We start from the raw sequence: 22,859 nt of genomic DNA, 5'->3' as shown, positions 1-22,859 counted from the left end.
TTGTTACATTTCCAAGGCTTCACATCTTTAATCTGGTGTAGTAGTAGATTCATTTATTACTGGATAGTGCTGTCTTGAATAGAAAATTACAGCCCCTGGAGCATCTTTGCTTCATCAAATAGATGATAGATTTGGTGATAGAATCATCAAATGGTTTGGGTTAGAAGGCACCTAAAAGATCATCTAGTTCCCACACCCCTACCATGGGCAGGGACACCTTCCACAGGCAGGAGAACCCTCCATTAGACAAGGTTGCTCCAAGCCCTGTCCAACCTGGCCTTGAACACAAAGGTTCAAAGGATCTTTCTCAAAATCAAGTTTTACATTTATTTGGCCTACATTGTCAACCTTAAAAAAAAGGACTAAAGATCTCAGCAAGCTGTTGAGATTGCCTGAGAGACAATGCACGTTTTAAAATGGAGCTGATAATGCTTTGGAAACATGAATTGCCTGTATACGCCTAGTTGCCTTCAATGCCTTCAATCTGATGTGTTTCTGACTGGGTAAGATTCTACAGTCATATATGTGTTCATTTTTATCAATGCTACTGGGAATTTGTATGACTAGGTAAAAACACATACACACCCCTAAGCAATAACCCCCCCAAGACCCTGGCACAAGATGAGAAAATTCAATTGAAAGGTTCTCATGGTCATCCTGTACTGCTTCAGGAGAACACTAAATTTTTGCAGGTTCTCAGAGCTGGAATAAGCTAGCCAAAGGTGGAATAATCCTCAGCTTCACCCCATTATTTAATTAGGCAAACATTAACAATGGGACCAAAGAAGGCAGTATATGGGGAATCTCAAAGATGTAAACCATATCAGAACTGCAAAGCTCTCTGTTACAGGGCTCCACAATACAAGTAGAAGAATAACACCTTCCTAAGAAACCACTCTGGACAAAGCCAACCTATGAGAACATTCTTTTGTGTATGTCTCTGATGTTTATTATTTGTTTAAGAATCTCTTTGACATAAAGTTTTCATCTATCAAAACCATCAGTGATACAGAAATGGGACAAAACTAACTCATTAAACAATTAAGAGATCTAGTTCTTTTGGACTTGTATGATTTTGTCTCCATTGTCCACTACAAAAGGTCTTGATTCCAGAATGTAGCCCCCCAATAAAGTTAAGGTCTTCTCTTTCTTCTATAAAAGAATTAAAGGGTTGTGATTCAGCTATGAGTGCCTGTGAACAAAAGATGGATTTTTCGAAGGTACTTGGGTTGCTAAATCTTCTGGGAGCCAGAAATTTATTGGTAGTGACTAGGATACGAGCCCCTAAATGCTTAAATGTTTTTCTGCTATAAACACAAGTTGTTTTGAAAACTGTACTAAATCCAGTGCTTCCCTTCCCGTCTGTGAAAGGTAATTGCTACAGGCTCACTGGAGAGAGGATATTTACTGGGCCACAGTTTAGTAAGGCTTATCTACACAAACACACAGGTAAATTAAGGTGGTTTGACTTGGAAAAGAAACACCACATTTCAGTTTTGTCATTACACTTTCAAATAGAAGGTGCAGTGCAACACTGTGGGATGAAGCCAGTCCGTGGTTTATTTTGAAGGTATAGCAAACTAACAATGGAAAGAACTAAGGAGCAAAATAGTAGAAGGGGAAATTATGCATTTTGATTTGTGGCAGTTCTTCTGATGGGATAAATTCAGTCCACCACATCCTACTCTAAAAGTTTTTAATTTTACAAGGATGAGTAAAGACTGAAGTTTTTCATCAGGGCATGCTGTCAGAAAAATGATAACCCTGTGTATTCCCCACTCTACTTTAACTGCATTTACAAAATCCTGGTGTCATCACTTACTCAAACAGACTATATTGCAATACCTGAGATATTGCTGGGTCTTTTTATAGGCTTTGTTGCTCAACAGTCATTTTCCTCTAGCTTGTAAAGATTATCTATGCATTCATATTCCATAATTCTATCTTTCAGAGCTATAAAGAGTTTAATTTTGATTTCTTTGAAACCAACTTCATGAAAACTGTTTGACCATAAAAACTAATTAGTAAAGACTCTCAGTGTTAATCTTGTGCAATAGACTATAGCTGGAGGATGCAAAAAGACCATTTCTTCCATAGTAACTGCTGCATTCCATCATCTCAAGCTACACAGCAATGCAAAGGTAATGACATTTTTATTTTATCTTTTTATGATGGGACTCATCAATACCACGATCCATTTTCAATTTTTTTTTCTAGCATCTGCTTGCAATATCCAGGCAAAGCCTATAGAGAATCATACAATCATTTTCAGATGCTAGTACACTGAAAATGAGGATTTTGAGATCCCAAGAAGCATTAATGCCATGCAGTCTAATAATACAAACGTTAGCTCTGCCTTTGCCTTATTTGCATTACAGGCAGTTAAAAAGACCCTCCAAGAATGGTGCAAGACAGAGGAGTTGCCTCCATTCTTTGAGGGAAGGGAAAAATATTCAATAATAAGGGAGGTCTCTGACGTGAAAAGCATCATAGAATGGCTTGCCTTGGAAGGGATTTTAAAGGTCATCTAGTTCCAAACTCTCTGCTGAGGGGTGTTTGTTCCATTTGTACCAGCTCGATGAAACAACTTTCTAGGAACATTCGAGTAAGAAAAGCTTGATTGGAAAACCTGATATGACTAACATCCTCAGAGACAAACAGTTTTGAGCAAATATGGCAATGTGATTCCTGGCTGACTTATCCTCTAAGAAAAACCAAAGAATAATGCTGTTTTGATCACAATCCTTCCGTGGCTTGCGTTGCCCTTGGTGACTTAAGAAACTAAAATCATCTAATGGTAGTTACCTGAAACTGTTCTTCTCATTCATAAAGACCAGCGCAGTCCAAATTTGAAATCTTCAGTGGCTAACTTAGTACTTGTTAGGGAAAATTCTGAGAAGCTTCACTAAGCATCATGCAAGTCAGATGTTGCTTGCAATCAATTCTTTTTATTGTTTGATATTTGCAAAGTACCAACAGTGTTCTGCACCAGCAGGTATAGGCATGAAGAGAATTTCCTTGTCACAAAGAGATTGCCATTTAGATACACTGTGTACAGACAAAGGAAAGCATAATGGGAAGCAAAGAGTGAGTAGAGTAATTGAATGATGCATTTAAGCATACATTTTGTTATCTCTGTGGGGTTTTATGTTTGTTTTCTTTTTGACTTATTGAATTTGGTGTTCATACTTTTCAATCATTCATTAGCTAAACAGTTCTCTCGTGGTTTGACTAGATTAGGAAATGAGGACTGGGACAAGCTAAAACTAGGGAGAAGGTGGGTATTTTGTTAAGCAGAGGCAGCTCACATCACTTCTGGAACACCTCTTGCTACTTACCCACTAGCATTTACCAGAGAGCTGCCTGATGGAGGCTCTAACAGACTATGCAGAATTAGTTTATTCTTAACCCCAGTCAGTGAAGCCTTTACAGACAAGGTGGTTTCCTGCTGACACTGCAAGTTGGGCAGCCAAAACTCAGCCAACCAAATAGTTGGGATTTAGAACATAAAAAGAATATAGACAGAATCTGTCTAATTAACTTGACAGATCATAGAAAATGGGCCATCTTTTTAGCATCTGTCAGTCCATAGGCATTATTCTTTGAGACACCATAATGGAATGGATTTATGGAAAGATCTATATTTTTTCCTCCCCATAAGGAGTCAAGGGACAAATTGGAACAATCCATTTCACATTACTTTAGACCTCTTCAGAGAAGATGTCAACACCTGAACCACTAACTCAGACTCTGTGTGTTGCAAAGCCCATTGTCCCCTACTGAATAGGAAAAAAACCCCATACAACAACTTATTTTAAATATCTTCCTTAGGAAAAGTGCCTGCTTTTTTCTACTGACCATAAAAGAAGCCCTGAACAGCCAGCCCAGATGAGGATGTCTGCAGAGCTGGTATCAATATGCAGTTACAACATGTTTAGGATTCATCTAAAGTCTCAATCAGTACTCCATGGGAACCATGGATCAGCAAATGTTTCAGGCCCCCCAAAAATACCAAATCTACATAGATCCCTTGCAGTGGAGGTATCTGTCATGTATTTAATAGGTATCCACTAGGAATCTAGTGATGAGAAGGTATTTGAAATATCAATATTAAGAAAGCAAGTAAAATTAAACACAAATAAAGCATTTAGAAAATTCCAAGTATTTAAAGTGGGTAAATTTAGAGGTAGACTTTACATGATGCTGCCCTAATCTAAAGGAAGCTAACAGTACAATGAAGAAGTTAAGTACACAGAGCTAAGATGACATCACTGACTCACAGCTACGACAAGAAAATACTTGCAAGAGTGATTTTATCCCATTTTTTAAAAAAAATGTAAGTAAAATCTCTCCCAGGCAAGGCAAGCAAAGATTGGTTGCTATTTGGCCCTTTTCTTCAATATGAAATGCAGAAAAAATAGATTCAGAAACCTTATATAGATATCCTCAATTAGCCAAAAAAGTTGTGCCTGTGACTATGGGTATTATAAACTCTTGGAGTAAAAATCACATCTCCTTGTGTCCTTGCCCCTTACTGGGAAAAAAAATATCAAAACTCACCAACCTGACTCTAGTTGGTTTTTACCACCCCAGTATTAGAATATTGCCAATGAAAATAAAATCTACATTCTAAAAATATAACCACAGTGTACATTCAGGATTTCCAAAAGCAGTCAGTGTTTTTCCTTCCTTTTGAGGTAGAATTCTGTGTAAGTCTTATGTCCTCAGAAATGTCAGCTCAGATTCAGATATAACTTTTATACACCCATGATGGCCAATCCCCTCTTCACTCTGCATTCAAGAAGCAAGAAGTTCTCAGGACAATACAGGTGATTTGGATACAGCTTAAAATGGAAGATGATGAAGTCACCTACATTTATATTCGATGTTGATGTAAACCACAGCAGGTAACATTTCCAGTTGCTACACACAAATCTGTTTGGACATTTGGTGAACTCTCCTGTCCATACCTTGTTTCAGGGGCCAATTATCCCTGGCAAGGTGATTGTCATTGTACGTGAAGAGGTCCTTAACTAGTGCATTAGACTGTATAAGTGGAAAAGCATTCTTATATTTAGGGTAACAGTGTCCTTTCAACTATTCTTGCAATCTTTTGTTTCAGATGAACCCAGAAGTAAATCAGAAACCACAGAACATGCTTGTCCAACAGGTTTGGGACTTCTTCTTGGAGAGTCAGTTTAATTAAGTGTGGGGGATTTTTTTAATCTCATTTCATAACACTGTTTTTTTTTATGAAGAGGAAAAAAAATAACTTGCAAAACAAGTATCCCACATTCTGAAAGCTCTTTTTGGAACATATGGTCTTATCCTTCAGAAATTATGAGTTCTCTTGACACAGGCTGTGACAATCAAGTTGCATATGAAGTACTGCTATATTATAATTACTCAGTTATGCCAGGCTTTTCAACAAAACTTTCCCAGAAGTTCCTGTCACTCAATTTTGAAAGTACATTCAGGGATTTGAAGCTTTAATGAGCTTTGATAGAGTTAAGGAGAGGTCCCACCCAGCCTGTGAAGGCAATCTCTGCTCCATGCTGAGTGTCTTGGCAACAGTGAGCCCCAGGCAACAAATACCAAGTCTCAGGCAACTTCCAGAGAATTCAGAAAGCTTCAAGCTAGAAACAAAGTCTCCCATGAAAATGACATCAATGCACTCCCATCTCCTGGGAACAGATGGATCCATCACGTAAAGCTTTGTGAAACAAGAATCGAGCCAGGCTGGAAGTGTGGTACCATGTTACAAACCCTGCTTACATTTCCTCAGTACCTTCATATAAAAAGACTCATTATTGACATTATGTTAATACATTTCATGAGGGTCACCTCATAGCCTCTTAACTTAATAATGGAGTGAATTTGGCTGGTGTATTAGCTCGTGCCCATGTGAGTAGCATTTTAAATCTAAATCTGAATTTAGTCCATATGGAATTTGCATCTCTTCCAGATCAATTCTGTACAACTGCAAACCCTGTGTTTTAAAGAGCTGTGCCCAGTCGCTTCCCAGTGAAGTGCAGGAGTTTAGAGTTTCTCAGTTCTCTCTTTGCCATTTTCCTACTAAAATCCAAAGATTCCTGTCCCAAGGTTGCAGAGAAAAAAAATAAATTTACAGTGCTAAGCTCTGACAATTCACTTCAGCAGAGCAAACAAATCTTCATTAAGCACATACATTACCCTAGTGAAAAGTAAATACAGTTCAGGGCTGGGCATATTCAGAACATGCCTCTGTTCAGAGATACCACCCTGGCCCATGGACTGTAGCTGCAGAAAACAGTAAATCTTCAGCCACCCTCCTGACATCGCTGCAGCAAGCTGGATCCACAGATGGGAGCTCTTCATGGGTCAGCAGCCTCCAAACCTCCCGCTCCACGAGATGCAAATAGATCCTCTGAACACACCAAGGAGATTAGCAGAGAAATAATTCCAGCCTGTGGCCAGATATTCATCCTGGGGACCTGCCAGAATTTCCACTCAGCCAATCCATTTTTAAAGACAGCGTCTTATTAGCGCCTTACAGTTCTTGAATTACTTTGTCGAGTCTTTCTAATGAGACAGCAATCTGTCCAAGGGTATTAAGAGAAGTAAATGATAGACCTTTGCTTTCTGATTCGATTACACAGGTGTATTCAAAGGTTAGGGGAATGACAGCAGACTGGAACACCAGAAAACCTACTCAGAGCAGTCATTGGCTACATTATATGAGGGAACAATCTTGCAAATACTTGCATTTTGCCTTTAAAAAGAATGATGATCTTTTCTTCTACCTCCCCTAGCAGGTAATAGCCACAGTATCTTCACCTTTCCCTTTGAGTGAACGCCAGTACAACCTTCAGTCCTACATTGTAGAACTTTCTGTATTCATATGCAATCTAAACAAATTCAAAATATCTGCATCAGCTCTTTTTCTCCCATTTGCATTTTACTGACCTCTAATTAAACTGGTTCAGCAAGGTACAATCCTCAAATGCATTTTTCTAGTTCTGCTTCTGAACATACAAGCGATATCAAGAACTGACAAATGCTTACTCCCAGAAAGGTAATTATATATATTTCATTAGCCAAAATGTATTCATTAACAACTAATGCTCAAACCCACACAACACATTCTCCCTTTACCATAGCCTTCAATTCATATGCCAAACTTTTGCCAAATGGTTTGCCAAATGGTACCACACAGTGGGACATGTACATCACTACAGTTCCTCCCCCTCTGTATTATTTGAAGAAAATTAAAATTGTAATCCCAGTCTCAATGACACAACAGCAAGTGAAACTTTTCTCCCTTTACTTCACTTGTCTCCAACACGGACTTTTCCATGGGAACCCTGATGCGTAGGTGCTCTTTGAGTCAGCAGTGAAAACAGACAGGAATGATTCATCTCACTCCAATATGGAACCATAAAGGACTGTGGGATGAATCCCTTCACCTGAGAAGGTGGAGAGCTCCAGCTTGGCTTGTTTCAAAGCCAAGGAGGCATAACACAAACACCACATATGAGTCATACAAGTGGGGAACCACATGGAAACTCAACATGTTTCCAATGGAAATGAGGCTGTTTGGATTTTCACTTCCCTACCATAAAGTTTAGAATTTACATTTAAATTTTTTATTACGTGCATTTCCCCTCTGTGCATACTTCCCATAGAAAAACCCAGTCAAAAACTTCCATTCATAGATGAACTACAAAGCAAAAAAACATCTTCAGGGCAACGATTTTGCACAAAGCACAACAGAAAGAATACACCAAAACTTAAAAGTTTCTACTAGAAGAGCGTGAACAGGATCTTAGCTTTCACTGCTCCTGCCTAATTTGGGTTGATATGGTCCTGACACCTTCAAGAACAGGATCCTATCTGCAAGGGCTGTGCATTTGGGTCATGGCCACGAGGCATCATGGCTAAAGCAGCAGACTCAAGCCAAGTTGCTGCTGCCTGGAGAGCTGTTTTGGAGCTATTAGGGATTTGTGAAAAAAAGACCATAAAAATCATTCCTAGCTGGCAATTTTCCTCTACCATTAGAAGTGCATTCAACATGCAAGAATTAGGTGCGCTTTATTTCAGTTTATTTTCTGACTTTCAGTGTAGAACTGTGTGTTTCCTGAACTCAAGCACTTCCCCAGCAAACTCACATCAGCTGAGTAGTATCATGTGGCTGCCCTTCTTCCCTGGTCATGGGAACACAAGTCATAGGTTATAGCACTAATCCGTGCAACCTCTGTCCAAGCTTACAAGACACACACAAACTCTGGAACAAAGAAACCACTCCAAAGCAGAGAAATCTCCCTGTGCCGCATCCCTTTGATGCCCTCCATCAGTCCAGCGACATTTAGATGATAACATATTGCATATAGTCACAAAAAAACGTACTTTAAATAATGGCCTTGTTACAAATCTGAAAACATAGCTAAGAAGCAATAATACCTCCCTTCATGCTAGTTTTTGGAACAGCTGCTGTCACTGTTGCAGACCATCTGCAGATAGGAAGATAACTTAGCAAATATCCTCAAAATCCCTCTGCTTAATGAGCAGGTAAGGAGTGACAATCAAAACCAGAGCTGCAGCAAGAGATGCTTGAAGTTCTGTGTTCCCACACTTCTAGCTCTTAGGGTTAATTTAAAGCTTTTGTTGGTGAATTCAACTTGGTTGAAGTTGAACCACTGAAGCCAATGCTGCTGAGAACTGCCCTGCTGCTTGTGGAAGCATTTCCATGAGCACCAGAGGGATGCAGTCTAACTCAGTCACTCTCCCTTTAGTCTTCAAAATAAGTGTGGTTTTATTTTTAAATATGAAGCTCAGTCATTTGCTCCATCTAATGATCACTCTCCGAAGATCTAAATTCCCTGCTTGGCTTACTACCGAGCTTTCCTGAGTTCACCCTCCGGATTTTGATGCAGGGCAAGACATCCTGATGCCTTTGCGGGGAATTAAGACGCAGACAAGCTCAAGGAAAGGAAAAGAGCTGGGATGTGTAGACAAGTGTTTGTTGTATGGGCAGCAGGAGGCAGCTCCAGGCGTAGGAGGTGAGAGAAGGCAGCACGCTGGGAGTGGGTGAAGGCTACAAAGAAAGTCAGCTCTGAGAGAGGAGAGTGAGGAACATAAGGAATATCACAGTGTGTGGGATGAGATGAGAACAGAGATGTAGGTTTTTGGAGAACTTTAAAACAATTATAGGTTTTTACCACGGGAGGTTCTGTTTGACTAGATCAGAGCACTTGCTTCCTTGTTACGTGCCTCGAATTGAAGCTTTCTTTGAAAGAGCTTGCTAACACTATTCCATACTTTCAATTAACATTTTATTTAAATGCTTTAAGATAGTTTCTAGATATATTAAAGACTTACTGATGAAATCTTGAATATAATTTACATATCTAAGTCATATTTGCATTCAATAACAAGACAGCTTTCCAGTATGGAGCATGCCCCCTTTACTAGCATCTTGCTGAATTTCCCTAGCTGCAGCATTAATTTCAAATTCAAAAGGCTACAGATTTAGCTGGAAAAAAAAAAAAAAGAAAAAGGAGACAGTGGTATCATCAATGATCAATCGTCTTTTCCAAATTTTAGGTGAATGCATTGTAGAACCATTTTAACATGGTTCAGCCACCACTTGGACATATCCTCGGGAGTTTTACAAGAGATACAAACCTATTTTTTAATTTAATATTCTTTGCCAATTAAAAGGAGAGGAGAAAGTATTCATACTTTTCCTACAAAAAAAAGCACAAAGTGTCAGTATCTTTCCACAGTACATCTGCATGCTTCCGTGGGGAATTTTTCATTATAAAATCATATCTTGGTTATCAAGTCTCAGCACCATAAAGCACATATGGGATATGTGATAAAAAGGCCTTTTTTTTAACAGGAAATACTGGTAAAAGAGATTGATGGTTGGAGCAGATTTTTTAAGGAAAGCATATTTTGAGAAGTTCTACATGCAAGGAAATCTAAGAAACATGGTGAGAGAAGCAAATGATGACTGATGCATTGATGCCTGAGAGCAGCAGCCCACTGGTGAGTGTTACAAAGGCAGTACTGGACAGAGGAAAATCATGTGCAACTGTCTCTAGTTCTTACACAGGCAGAATAATATCAAAGATGGGTTTGATGGAGGCTTTGGGCTTTTGTTTTGGTTTGTGTGTCTTTTTCTTATATTAGTGTGATTTTTCTTATATTAGATTTGATGCCTCACTGTAAGATTTATAGACACATAAATCTTATAACCCTCTAGAAGGTCAGAAGAGACCAGCTTTGATGCATGAAGAGTACAGGGCAGGGGGAGACTGGAAGGAGAGAAGTAATTTGTGGTCTTTCCTTATTTATTGGTAATCCTTATTTCCTTATTTATTGTTTTTGTGAACTCTAGCCAAAGGAAGCATCACAGCTGAAAGTCAGGAGAAAACTGAACATTCATATCTCTTGAAATGGTAAATGTTGGGTGTTATAAAAGCCATAAGAGCATAAAAAACAAGGATAGAAAACACCGTCTTATTTCTGTGAAAAGAGGTTTGGGTAGGGGCTGAGAAGATTTTCCTGCAGATATTTCTTTCCAAGTCTGCCTTTCTCAACTTTGCCAGTCTGTCTTACACAGCAGCTGCCCCATAATTCCAGATGAAGAGGCAAATCACTGACTTCCTCCTGAACAACAACTCTTACACTACTGTAAAGATAAACACCTCCTACCCCATGTTTTCTATTGGCCAGCACCCATTACCTACAGCATTCCACAAGTTAATAAAATATCACCTACCTAAGACCAAAATTTGAAAGCTTGCTTTAGAACAGCAACCAAACTTGCATGCCAGATTCTAAACATCTGCCTGAGCTCTAAATTTTTTTTCCAAACGGGTGAATAACTAAAAATGTCTGTTATGTCCCTGGCACTATGAGACAATTTCATGATGGGAATTTATTTCCCATTTATGTCACATTACCTGATGGAGTTGTTGAAGAAAGTCAATCAGTCACAAGATAAAATGGAAGGCAAAAGAAATGAGGTTGTCTCTGGCTGCCTTGCTCTAACTATACAGCAGTAGAAGTACAGCTGACAAAGGTTTTCTTAGTTCTTTAAAGCAACTTTTAATTTATTTATTTTTTTTAATCTCCTCGAGTCCTTGCCATTCATCAGACTCGCTGTTTTTGCAGAAAAACTTCAAGCAATCAATCTAAAACCTCTGCATTAATTCTAAGAGGTTCAGAGACCAGAGAAGTACCGGGGTTGTGGCGCGAGTTCACACGTAGCTCCACCAAATCAATATCCCCTTTAAACCACATCACTCTTTTTCACCTTGCAACTTTAGAAAGAGAAGACATAAGTTGCTGCTTTAGCTGAATGTTTTAGTTATATGATTTCTTTTACCATTTCTGCATGTGCTGCATTATCCCAAGGGATTCTGTGGGGTTTTTTTCCTGTTCCAGCTACTGAACTGTTATTTCTAGAGGCATTCTCCATATCACAGAGGGAAAGCATCAGCACTGCATCATTTCTATAGGAGAAAGATAACAAGAAATGCCAATTAAAAGTTTCTGCTACATTCAATTTTTAGTGAAATGAATACTGTCTTCGGAAGTAGGAGGCAGCTGTCAAACACAGCTCTGGACACAATAGCGCAGCTCCTCTGAAGAACAGGTCACGGGGGGAGGAAATCAATAAATAAAGTACCTTCATCATTAATCATTTTCTGAATTTTTAAGTCAGCCAGAACATTTAGAAGTTGCACTTTGAGTTTCTTTTATTTTCCACTGCTCAGCTTGCAGCCTGTGCTTTGATTGCAGAAGTTTCTGCTGATGCCAGGGCCGGCTGCTGCACCAAGCCCGCAGCTCCTCTGGGGTCAGAGGGGCAATATCTATTCTGTTATTAGAGAAATTACTCAGAGCAATTTCACAGTTCAGCAAAACAGACTTATTGCTTGTATGCACTGTGTGTGCATGCCTTAACAAGCACTTAAAGTTTTTCTACTTCTTTCGTTGAAACATTCATCTTTAACAGCTTCAGAAATTTTGGTAAGCATGGCTTCTTTTCCTACTTAAATTTAACAAGGAATTACTCCCTTGCATATAATAAAGTTTCTAAGTATATGGACTTCCCATTTCTGCTATAAATTCAGAAACAAAAAGGTAAATTTGATGCTTTAGATAAGAACCAAAAAATGTAACAAGTGGCTTTTTAGTAACATGATTACTTTTATTATTGCATTCTGAATATTCAGTGTTAGTAGCAACCACCTCTTCTTTGCAGACTCCTTTCCAAATTCAATTGCTTTATCCAAGTTATCTCTGTTTATTTCTGCAGGGGCAGGACTGGGGAAAAGCAATGCTATTTCTGCAATATTTTATTTTATTTATTCTCAATGAAAATGAGAAGGTCTTTTCTACAGCTGCACAGCCTGTAGTGTCAGATCCAAGCAATCAGCTAAAAAAAAAACCCCATAGTCACTTTGCAGGTTTAAAATAAAAAATAAAAAAAAAGAAAAAAGAGAAAGAAATCAATTCATGTTGTCACAGCCTATCTAGAGTCATATTGTCCCCAGCCATTGATACAGAATAAGAACATCTGGGGATTCAATTACTCATGACATGAATAATAATATTTCATTTTTGTTAAATAAAACTTTATAGTTGCAGGAACTTCTGCTTACTGCACCATGCAATCCTGGAATGAAAGTTACCATCAACTCTGACATGCCACAGTCTCTTTGGCATCCAAGAGCACATCAGTGCAGGTGCATCTGCATTCCCAACAGAAAATCCTAATAAAGAAAATAAATTTTGAACACCTAGTAAAAAGATGGGCTCCTGAGCTCCAAGCATAGCAGGTTTCTTAAATGTCACAGCCACCTTTTAAAAGCTTGAATTAATAGCCTGGTTCAAAAAGGTACACTTGTCCTTTGAACCAAACTCAGTGACACCTGCAGTTGTCCAGCACTTTTGATCAACCCCAATCATATCTCTAAATATTAGAATTGGAGCCATTTAAGTTCTTTTTTTAAGCTTCCACTTTATGATTATCAGTTCACGCTTCAAGAGGACACTACCAAAACCTAATTGCTATGTATTTAATCTTTTTTCTTGATCAAGTAGAGCTGCCTGTAGTCTTAGTGGCAAAGTTGGGATCAAATCAGAGGATATTCATTTCACAGCAATGAGTAAGCAGCAATACTCATGCTAAAATTGCACTGACTTGTGCAATCACTTTGATATCAGCAGGACTGTTCTGCAAAATTAAGCACGTGAACCATTGTGACCTCAACATCTAAAAGTTCAAAAGTAAAATATACAGAAAGGGCTGTAAGTTCACTGTTTTAGGGCTTTTTTTTCTGTATCAGGTGAAGCCTAGTCTTGTTTTCCCTCTTTCTTTCTCTGTGGGTATTCATTAAGGTTAGAATACAGCAAACAGCCATGATTTGCATCCACTTTACAGCGTCACGTCTTTGCTAAGCCTTAAATGTCCCCTGTGGAAAATGGTGCAAAAGCTCTAAAAATTCCAAGAGTCTGTATGAAAAATATTTTCCATTATAGCCCAGAGAAGAGAAGTGCCATGCTGGCACTTTGCTGTTGGGGAAGTGCTGTGTAGGGCACAACTTGTAAAATATACTGGGAGAATGTCCATAGAAAGTGGGGCAGGTCCTCAGTGGCTTCAAAGTGGCAAAACATCACCCGTGGTAAGAGACTTACGACACCACTGTGACACACTGCTCCAAACGTGGGAGTTTGGGGCTCTGAGTCTTCTGCTGACCACAAGAAAACTTTAGGTGCTGCCTGCTTCTAATGGCAAGATGTAGACAGAAAAATTGTCATCATCTCACAGGAGGAATCTCAAGTCAGCACCCCAAAAATAAAAAACAGGCACCACTTACTGCTTTGCAGGTCTCGGGTATGGCTTTGTGTAATGTTTCTAGTCCCACTGCGATCATTGCCTTTTAAAACTGTGTAACATTTATGGACTCCAGTAAAAATGTTTTTAATATAATGTAGATGAAGTATAAAGTGTTAGCATTGAACACCAGGGAATGTGTTAGGTTTCTTTCTTTTTTTTTTTTCTTTAAAGCTCTTTCAATAATTTACTGAGAATTGTCTAAGATTAGCTTGTAGTTCATAGCCAATCTTTTGGAAACATTCAAACAGTTGCAATTTTTGTAAATGTTACAATAGCAATGATTTCATAAATAAAAGCAAAGCTCAGACAGCAGAGAATGTTGAAGAGAGCACTAAACCAGAATCTCTGCTTTTATAGGAGCATCAGTGCAGGTTTCCTGACATTGCTCCATCCCATGGAGCATACCTACAGCTTTTCTGGGACCAATGGTAAGGGCGATATATAAAAATTCTATATATGAGTAATTAATTTCTAACTATTCATAAAACATATAATACTCTATATTATATAATAATATAATGTATTATATTTGCCTTGTCCATGCTGCAGCAAAGATACTAAGAGAAAGCTTCTCAACTCTGCCACATTAACAAATCTTCCCTTGACTTCAGTTGCTGGTTTGCTTCTCCAGAAGATGATGTGTATACACTTCTTCCCCCCCCCCTCCCCAAATTGTATATGTTCATCAGAAGTTATTCCCACAGGTTTCATCCTTTGCATTGACTTTCTAAATAACATTACTCTGGTGGTCTTAAGTGCTAAAACCACACTTTAGCAAAGGATACATACAAACGAATAGCTTCAAACTATGGCAACTAGTAGAAATGAATAGCTTGGAAGTATTTCAACTGAGCTGGAAAACAGAGTGAAGAGGGGAAAAAAGGCTTAGTTTTTTAAGTTGGTTTCCTTTACTGTTTCTTGTGTTGGAATGGTATCTCAAAATCCACCTGTAATGGTCCCTTTCTCTATCTTCATTCAAACTGCTTTTCAAAGGCTCATTTTCTGAGCAAACCCAAGAAATACTGTTCCCGTGTCAGTCAAATGTTCTCCACAGACCAATGTAAATTTAACTTAAGCCAGCAAGATATTGCAGTGCTATTAAGTGGAACAGATAATGAACCTAAATAACTGCTCTATCTTATTAGTGTAGCCCTCATACACCTTCCGTGTTTCTTCAAGCCCTGCTGCTTAGCATTCATACTGTCTGATTTGAGACTAAAATTAGATTATAGGAATGCGTGCTTTTTACAAGAGGTCTTCTATTTGTTTCATGAAGTATTTAGTACTTTTTAGGCACTGTATAAATAAAAATAATCACGATCTTGGAATTCACCTTCAGGAATGGAAATGAAGAGATCTGAGTCCTTTCATTTCTACTGCACGTTATCCTCATCGGGCACGTTTAGCAATGCTTTGTAAAATGAGTTAAAACGATGCTTGGAAGTCTGGTTAAGGTGAATAACAGAAAAAAGAGTAAAGAAAAATAAAAAAGGAGAGGAATATGTCTCTAGTTTTAGAGTTGCACAATAGGGAATAAAAACAAAAGCTCTACCAGACTTTTAAGATAAAGGTCTGCTGTCAGATTCATTAACGTTTGTGAGAGCTGCTAACAAGTGATGGGGAAAAATGGTTGTGGATTCCAAAACCAGGACTCTGAGTAAAATCACTTACACCCATGTTAAGATTCAAAGGCTGTTTATAATTAGGAACCATTTCAGGATTTCAAGCCACGATTTCTGAGGACTCTGCTCTGTGAGAAGAGTTGCTGCATTCTGGGTCAGAGCCGTTATCAATTCCAACAATCATTTCTGTCCGACTTTCCCCCTCCTTCCCAGGATCTATATTTAGGACTTAAGTACCAAATATTGAAAGTTTTTTTGAGGTTAAGCATGCCAATGTCCTTAAAACTCCAGCAGGCATTAGTTTACATCACTTGGCACTTTAACACCTATAAAAGTTAGGCTGCTCACCTTAAATTAAAGCTCTCATCAGGTGAAATGTCTAGTCTGTGCTATTCCCTCAGGCTCCATTTTCAGGCAATGGAGAAAGAAAAAACAATTCCCAAGGTTGTTCACCCTGCCCTGAGATGAGGTACCTGTTTCTCTTCATTTCTCCCCTGGTTCTTTCCACAGAGGACTTTTGTGATAGCTAAATTTAGGCAATGCAGGCAATGTGAATAGTGCCATTGGTATCTTAGTAATTTTTGAATGCAAGTCATCAGTAAGCACATATGGATAATCACCTCTATGCTCCTTAGGCTCCTCTTAAGATTTTAAAAATATCTCTTTAGAAAGGAATCAGATTGCACATAACTGTGTTTTAAGATTAACATTAGCTGTAAAAAACATATTTCAAAATGGCTGTAAAACAAAAACAAACAAACAAACAAAAAGAAATGCCAACGAGTACTCAAAAGAATAACTCCATGTCACATTTTAAGGATATTGAAGCTTTACTCAGGAAAAATAAAGATCAGAATAGAGAAGAGACACTCTGCGTATTATTTCCTCAAAAAAATCCAGATTCGCTTACAATAACATCAAACTTGTTATTCCTCAAAAAAACCCAGATTCACTTATAATAACATCAAACTTGTTACCATCCCAAATGATTATTGCAATTTATATTACAGTGCCTCAGAAAGACCAAACACCATCAGTTCATTCCTCTACAGCAGATACAATGGGTAATAGGCAGTCCTGTTTGCAGTGCAGGAAAGCAGCTCAAAAGTTAGATGAAAGAAAACAGTATTTAGAAATCAGCATCTGAGGCATAGTAAAAGGTCAAACATCAGATTTTATTACTTTTTTATTTTAAGGGAGTGATTAGTTAAATTCAGGTCTCATTTCAAAATAATGACTTTCTTTAGAAAATAGCAGGCATCCAAATTATGGAAAATCTGCTCTTTAAGACAGTTGAGTTGAGAACATTTAAATATCGAGGGCTGGAATCTTTTTCTTTTCTTTTTAATGATGTCGTTTAGTAAAAGATAGAAGATGATATCATTTCCAAAGACTAGCTTTGGATAGCTGCATATAGTTTGACATTCAAGATATTTTAATGTTATCAGTTAGCACTGCCTGCCATCCGGGATGAGTAATGTTTTCTTGACCAATTATTTATGTGCCTCTAAACAAGAGTGAGTTTCGAGAAGGGATTTATTTGAAGGTGGAAAGCAAAACTTCTGTGTTAGAAGAGAGGGCCACAAATGGACTATGCCAAATCCCTGCTTTATTTTAGGGAGAATAAAGCTTCAGTAAATATCATATGAAGGTATGGAAAATTCTGTCATGGTTTGGCAGAGACATTCATATGGTGTAGGTGGATGGGTGTTCAAGCCTGACATGACTGGCAAAGCAGCACTGGTGACATGGGAGGACATCCACATTATAGGAAACACGAGGGGTGAAAGTATGACCTGGTGTTCTCAGGGGAAGAGAAATTGCTTGGCAGAAGACCTCACCTGGGAGGAAACAAAAGAGAAAACACAGAAGCTAACCCCAGCTCCCACCATCCATGCAAACCCAGTGAAGACAGCAATTGAGATGTCAAGCTGGTCTTTAGTCCATGCCCCTGTTACTGTCAGGAAAAATTCGTTTTCGCTTTTTAGTAATTAAAATGTTCATAGATGTTTTATTAACTCACTCTACAGAGCCACATAGATTTTATAATTCATCCAAGCACTTACAAGTAGTTACTTGTGTTAGGCTGTCAAGACAGAAATGATTCAAAGCCTTGTGTACTGAGCTTCTTGGAAGACGTATCATTCCCTAACACAATGGTATTAGAAAGACTGCTGACAGTTAGTGATCAAGAGATTTCATTTTGCTTGTCATATGGTGGGTTGTCAATTCTTCTTTTCCCTTCAGATAAAAGCTTGGTTGCATTAGATTTCAATAACCGTGAAGTTGCAGGTTAACGCTTTTCAAAAGTACCAAAGTGACTTCAGTACTTAAATTCTATTTTCAAAATGCTGTAGACACCCAAGAACAGAAGTCTCTACAGTAAATGGAATTTAGACATTACTAGAGAAAATTATGGAATGGTGGAGAATAAAACCCCATCTCAAGAGAGTTATAGTTTGTACCCTAGTCCAGACCACAGGTTTAAAATACATAAAGTTTGTAGATTACTAAAATTCTAGGACAAGACAAAGACTTACATTTTCATTTTTAACATGTTTGCTTTCACATTGATGTATCCTTTGCAGATTTCCCCTAGTATTTCTAAAAAAATTCTAAAAGACAATTTTAAGATGGTCCTCACCACAAAGTACAAGTTTTCCTGAGTTATGCTTAAGATTTAAACAGGGGCTGCAGGGATATTTCTACAAATTTGTCCAAGAAAAATATATATGCTAATTATTTGCCTTTTTTTTTCCCCAACAGCTTAGAGGAGGAAGTGACTATTTAAACTTTGCTCCCCCCTCGAGTGAAATGTAAAATTGAGTCAGTACATAAAAGTGGAAAAGTAGCCCAGATTTTCCTTCTGTTAGTACTAACCTAGTATTAAGCAAATAAATAATCCATGTGGTTAGTCTATATTTAAAATATTTGTTCTTCTTTAAATATAAAGTAACTTTCACAGAAACAAACAGAAGTGGCTAGAGACTGAAATCATCCCTTTGATATTGAAGCTGAGTATTTTCTCCTTTAAGCTCCAAACATCATCTCCCTCATGCCCACAGGGCTTTCCCACTGTGCTCCAGCACTCCAGTGTTCTCATTCACTGCTCCCCTCACTGCTGAGCTCACATGATGGTCTGTGAAAGGGTGGTTACAAGTTTATGTTCCACGAGATTTCAGGAGCTTATCTTCATTCATTAATTGTTCTGTATTATGTTTAAATGGTGAATTTTTCAAGTTAAATTGTATTGCTTCTTATACTTTTAGTCTGCTCTGTTATTTCAGGTACTATCTATGAGACGTTGAGAACAAACACAGTTTGAAATAGAACTGCAATAGCAGCTATAGAACATCTAAAAGGCAAAAAAAATAGGCCAGACCTTTATTAAATTTTTAAAAGTATGCCTTTGCTACACTCTTGTAAAGATCCAAATAGGGTATTCAAATCTCCAGAGATCACCAGTATAATTTCTTTATCATGTTCCATTTAAAATTTAATTATGTAGTCTACAACAAGAAGTATCTGAGTACTCTAAATAGGTCATGCTATGAACAACTTAATATTATTATAAAGTTTTCCTTCTGAAGATCTGTTCTTTGATGTGCTGTTGCGCACAGAAAGCCTTTCTTCGAAAAAACAATATACATTCATAGCTATAATAATGTCATTTAATATAAAAATTGTAAAGCTTCTTTATCACATTTTAAGTTTGAATTTTCAATTCTTTCTCTAGCCTGAGCTTCCTCAAATCATCAGGAATAACTGGTAAATTAGAACTGACACAATATAATTGTGCTGAATATTTTTATATCTTTCTACGAGCCGAGTTAATCTATTAACTTTCCTTCTAAATGATGTCCACCAACTCACATTTTTCTACTTTTGTCTATCAATGTTATGCATATTTCAGCGGAGAAGTAGTGTAATCTCTTCTTCCTCTTAAATATAATCAGTAGAGAACCATCAGCAGCATTTAATGGAAAATTACTATATTAAAAAGTCACCACTGACCAAGTCACTTTGTTATATTTGCTTTTTTTGAAAAATGTACACACGTGACTTTTCTTGGTTACTATAGAAGATGAAAAAATATTCACGATATTCTTTTCTGTAAGTTCTGACTAATTACAGGGTTTTAAAGGAGCAAATCCCTAACTCCTCTAATTAATCTATGAAAAATTCGGGAGTTTTTGAGAATTTTCTTTTATTTTTTTTTTTATTTTTCTAATGACAACAAAAAAACATTCGTGCCGCCAGTGCCTAAACTTTCCTGACAGCCAGACAAAATATTCCAAGTACAGACACATCTGTTCACACTTACATCATTTGCAGTTGAAAACCCTCTTTCACCAGGTTTACAAATGCTTGAAAAAGATTTGAGCAATCCTGGGTACAAATACATCCACGAGTCATTACTGCTCCGAGAAAAGGCATCTTGTTTATCTGAGGATTTCTAGAGTTACAGGGGGCTTGCTCTGCCCCATTGCACAAAATACAACAAGGACAGTGATGATGGGAAAGTGGTTATTAATTTCAGCAAGGTGCAACACCTAGAATTTTCTGTGCTGTATCGTAGTTTCAGGGTGAAGATGGAAGAAGATGTGGTGTCGGTGGGGAAATTAGACTATTTCACTGTTATGAATTAATAATACCAAAGTGATTCTCTTGAAGTTTGAAAGAACAAAAAATATTAGATTAGTACATCACACCATAAGATTAAAAACCCCAAAGAACTACTTGTTTAGAGAGATGCAGGAACAGGTGAATCCTGAAGGCTGGAGGACAAGCCAACCTGCACCCAGCTGGAAACATTTGTTTTAAATCATGACAAGATCATTTGGTTTAATATTTATAACACAATTACAGTCCCTTGTGCACATTGCTGGTATAATCTGATTTTTACTTGTGACATCTTGCTACAGTTGAAATTAAAGCCTTGTGGTAATAATTCAAAAAGCACATTTAGACAATCATTAATGGCAAGTACAAAACAGGATGTTTATTCAAGCACTTATGTATCTCATTTTAACTTTAATTTGAAGTGGAATTCATTTCTGTAGTATAAGAACTTCATGTTTCCAGTATATTAGTCCTATAATACCTAACCAATTGGGATATGCAGTCAAACTGGAAATATTTTAGCACTAAAACCAGTAAAAGATACAGCTAAGCATTGATATTGACATTCCTACTCAAGGACATGGCTACTCTGTTGAATCTCTCTTTTTTTTTTTTTTTTTGGTAAGTATGAAGAATTGCAATTATTTTGCAAGAAAGATTAAAAAAATCTTTTGTGTCAGGTAGGCCTGATCATTGGTCAGCACTTCAAACACTTGGCAAAATTTCACCAGCATATTTCCTTAAACAACTTTAGATATCAAGTGACAGCCATAAAAACAAATTTATCTATTAAATAAAATAATTACATAAATCACACAAGTTTGTACCAACAGAACAAATTGTTTACAGAGTGGGAAAAACATCACATATAGTGAAAATATACATTTTTATAGCTTATCAATATAAGCAAGTCAACTAGTGTATACCACACACACCCTAAAGAAAGGCACGTATTTTTTCACTGCCTTAGAAGTAGAAATAACTTATATGTATTACCACATTTAAAGAAAACTGACTTGCTTGTTGAAATATTCCTTTTACATTATATATTGTCTGAACTACAACACTGCTTTTAATCAGAGGGCAACAAAACCCCCCAAAACCATGACATCACTAAAACCCCCTGCATCTCAGAGAGCAAAACTGGTGACAGAAGGTACAAGTGGACTGAGAACACCTTTTTTTAACTCACAGGCATCTCTCCTAAGTGACAGGTTACCATATCAGATTTTTGTGTTTCCCTTCTCTCCACCTTTCTGTATGATTACAGCATTTTATTGCACCCTCTGACAATATGTAGGCAGGTCTCTCTTCAAAAACCTCTCTCACAGCTTGGGAGTCTTGTCTAGTTCTATTATTTTATGAAAAGCTTTCTCAGCACAGAAGAATCTGGTCTAAGCTGCTTTCCAAATGAAAATGTCTCAAGATCACAGTGTTTCTTCCTCCTACCTCCAGGTTCCCCTCCCCTCATGCCTCAGGTGAAATGTAAAGCAAAAGCCAAACCACCTGCAATGGGTATAATTGCACAGCTGGAAGGAAGCCACAGCTGGGATTTTTCTCATCAGGAGCACAACTGTGCTGAGCCTCAAAGCCACTTCAACATGTTGCTTTAACTGTGTGGGTTTGGCTGTGCCAGTATTTCAGTGTCTGTGGCATGCAGCCCCAGTTCTCAGTATCCCAGCAGTTTTCCTTAGGAAAAGGATCATGTTCTGGCTCAAAAGGTCGTGCTTCTTTCAGCACCTTCCAGACACTGACACACAGATGCAGTTTAGAGCAACTTGCTTACCTTGGTAATGTTCCAGATAACTCTGTGGCAGTCTCTCTGAAAGACACAAAGTGGGAAAAGATTAACTTGTGTTTTAAATAGCTATGAAATTTTAAAGAAGGCTTTATGCTGCTTGTATTTTGTAGGAGTGCAGACACACGTACACGGCTCCGTACGCAAACGCGTCGCTTGCAGATGCGATGTCCCCATGATCATATACAAAAGAATGCGAAAAAAACAAGATGACGGAGTGTGATCTAAGGATTTCATCAGAATAAAGTTCTCCGTGGTACAATTACTCATTTTTTCAGGCATAAAATTATCACTATTTCAAATGCCAGCACTGCATGATCTTACATATCCAAAATGCAGCACTGGGCCAATTTCCCTGTGGAAAATGTTCCCTTTTTTTTCAAGTGCTGCAGCAAAAGCAAGACATTAGACAGTTCTACAATCATGTTATGCACTGAAAAAAATACCATGTTAATGTTAAATCTTCTTATGGTGTGTTTAAACTATAGTTATTTTCCAAATACGTGACTTCATATTTGGAAACGTTACTTGTCTGAAACTCTCTTGTGGGCTTGCAATTTGTTTGAGGGAAGCTGAGTGTGCGATGGTGAAAGCAGGCTAATGTAGTGATATGTCACATTAAAGCACAATTAAATACGTTATCATTAGCTAAGTACACAGTCCTTAAAATACATCCCAGATCTACCATTGCTGTATGTCCTTGTTCCCCTACCCAGCACATTTGCTTAGACCTCATCCAAGCATGAGGAAAACAGTTGGATAGCTCCTTTTCTCCTTTCTCTCTCATTTATAAGATCCTAAAAAAAACCAGCAAGGAGGCATAAGGGGGTTTGTTGTCCTAAACTGGACCAGAGGTCCATCTCATTTCACACTTTTCTCATCCAGATATGAAATCTCTGCCCTATGGTTAAGTTTGCTGCATGAA

At 37.8% G+C, this 22,859-nt stretch overlaps 1 protein-coding gene across 2 annotated transcripts in view; it reads right to left on the bottom strand.

Annotated features, from left to right (window-relative positions):
- The window catches only part of CELF2 (CUGBP Elav-like family member 2), a 455,290-nt gene that overhangs the window by 286,272 nt on the left and 146,159 nt on the right, over window positions 1-22,859 (bottom strand). For both annotated transcript variants that reach the window (XM_051795196.1, XM_051795186.1), the window contains one exon: window positions 21,923-21,958. Coding sequence is in view for 1 of the 2 variants with exons in the window: in XM_051795186.1 (XP_051651146.1) it covers window positions 21,923-21,958 (36 nt within the window). In the remaining variant the exon portion in view is untranslated. The remainder of the gene's footprint in view (window positions 1-21,922; window positions 21,959-22,859) is intronic.

The sequence above is a fragment of the Manacus candei genome, unplaced genomic scaffold (genome assembly GCF_025592945.1).
Source record: "Manacus candei isolate 608988 ecotype Guabito, Panama unplaced genomic scaffold, ASM2559294v1 h1tg000042l, whole genome shotgun sequence".
Lineage (NCBI taxonomy): Eukaryota > Metazoa > Chordata > Aves > Passeriformes > Pipridae > Manacus > Manacus candei.
Note: the sequence above shows the minus strand (reverse complement) of the source record. Positions and strands in the feature narration are given on the sequence as shown.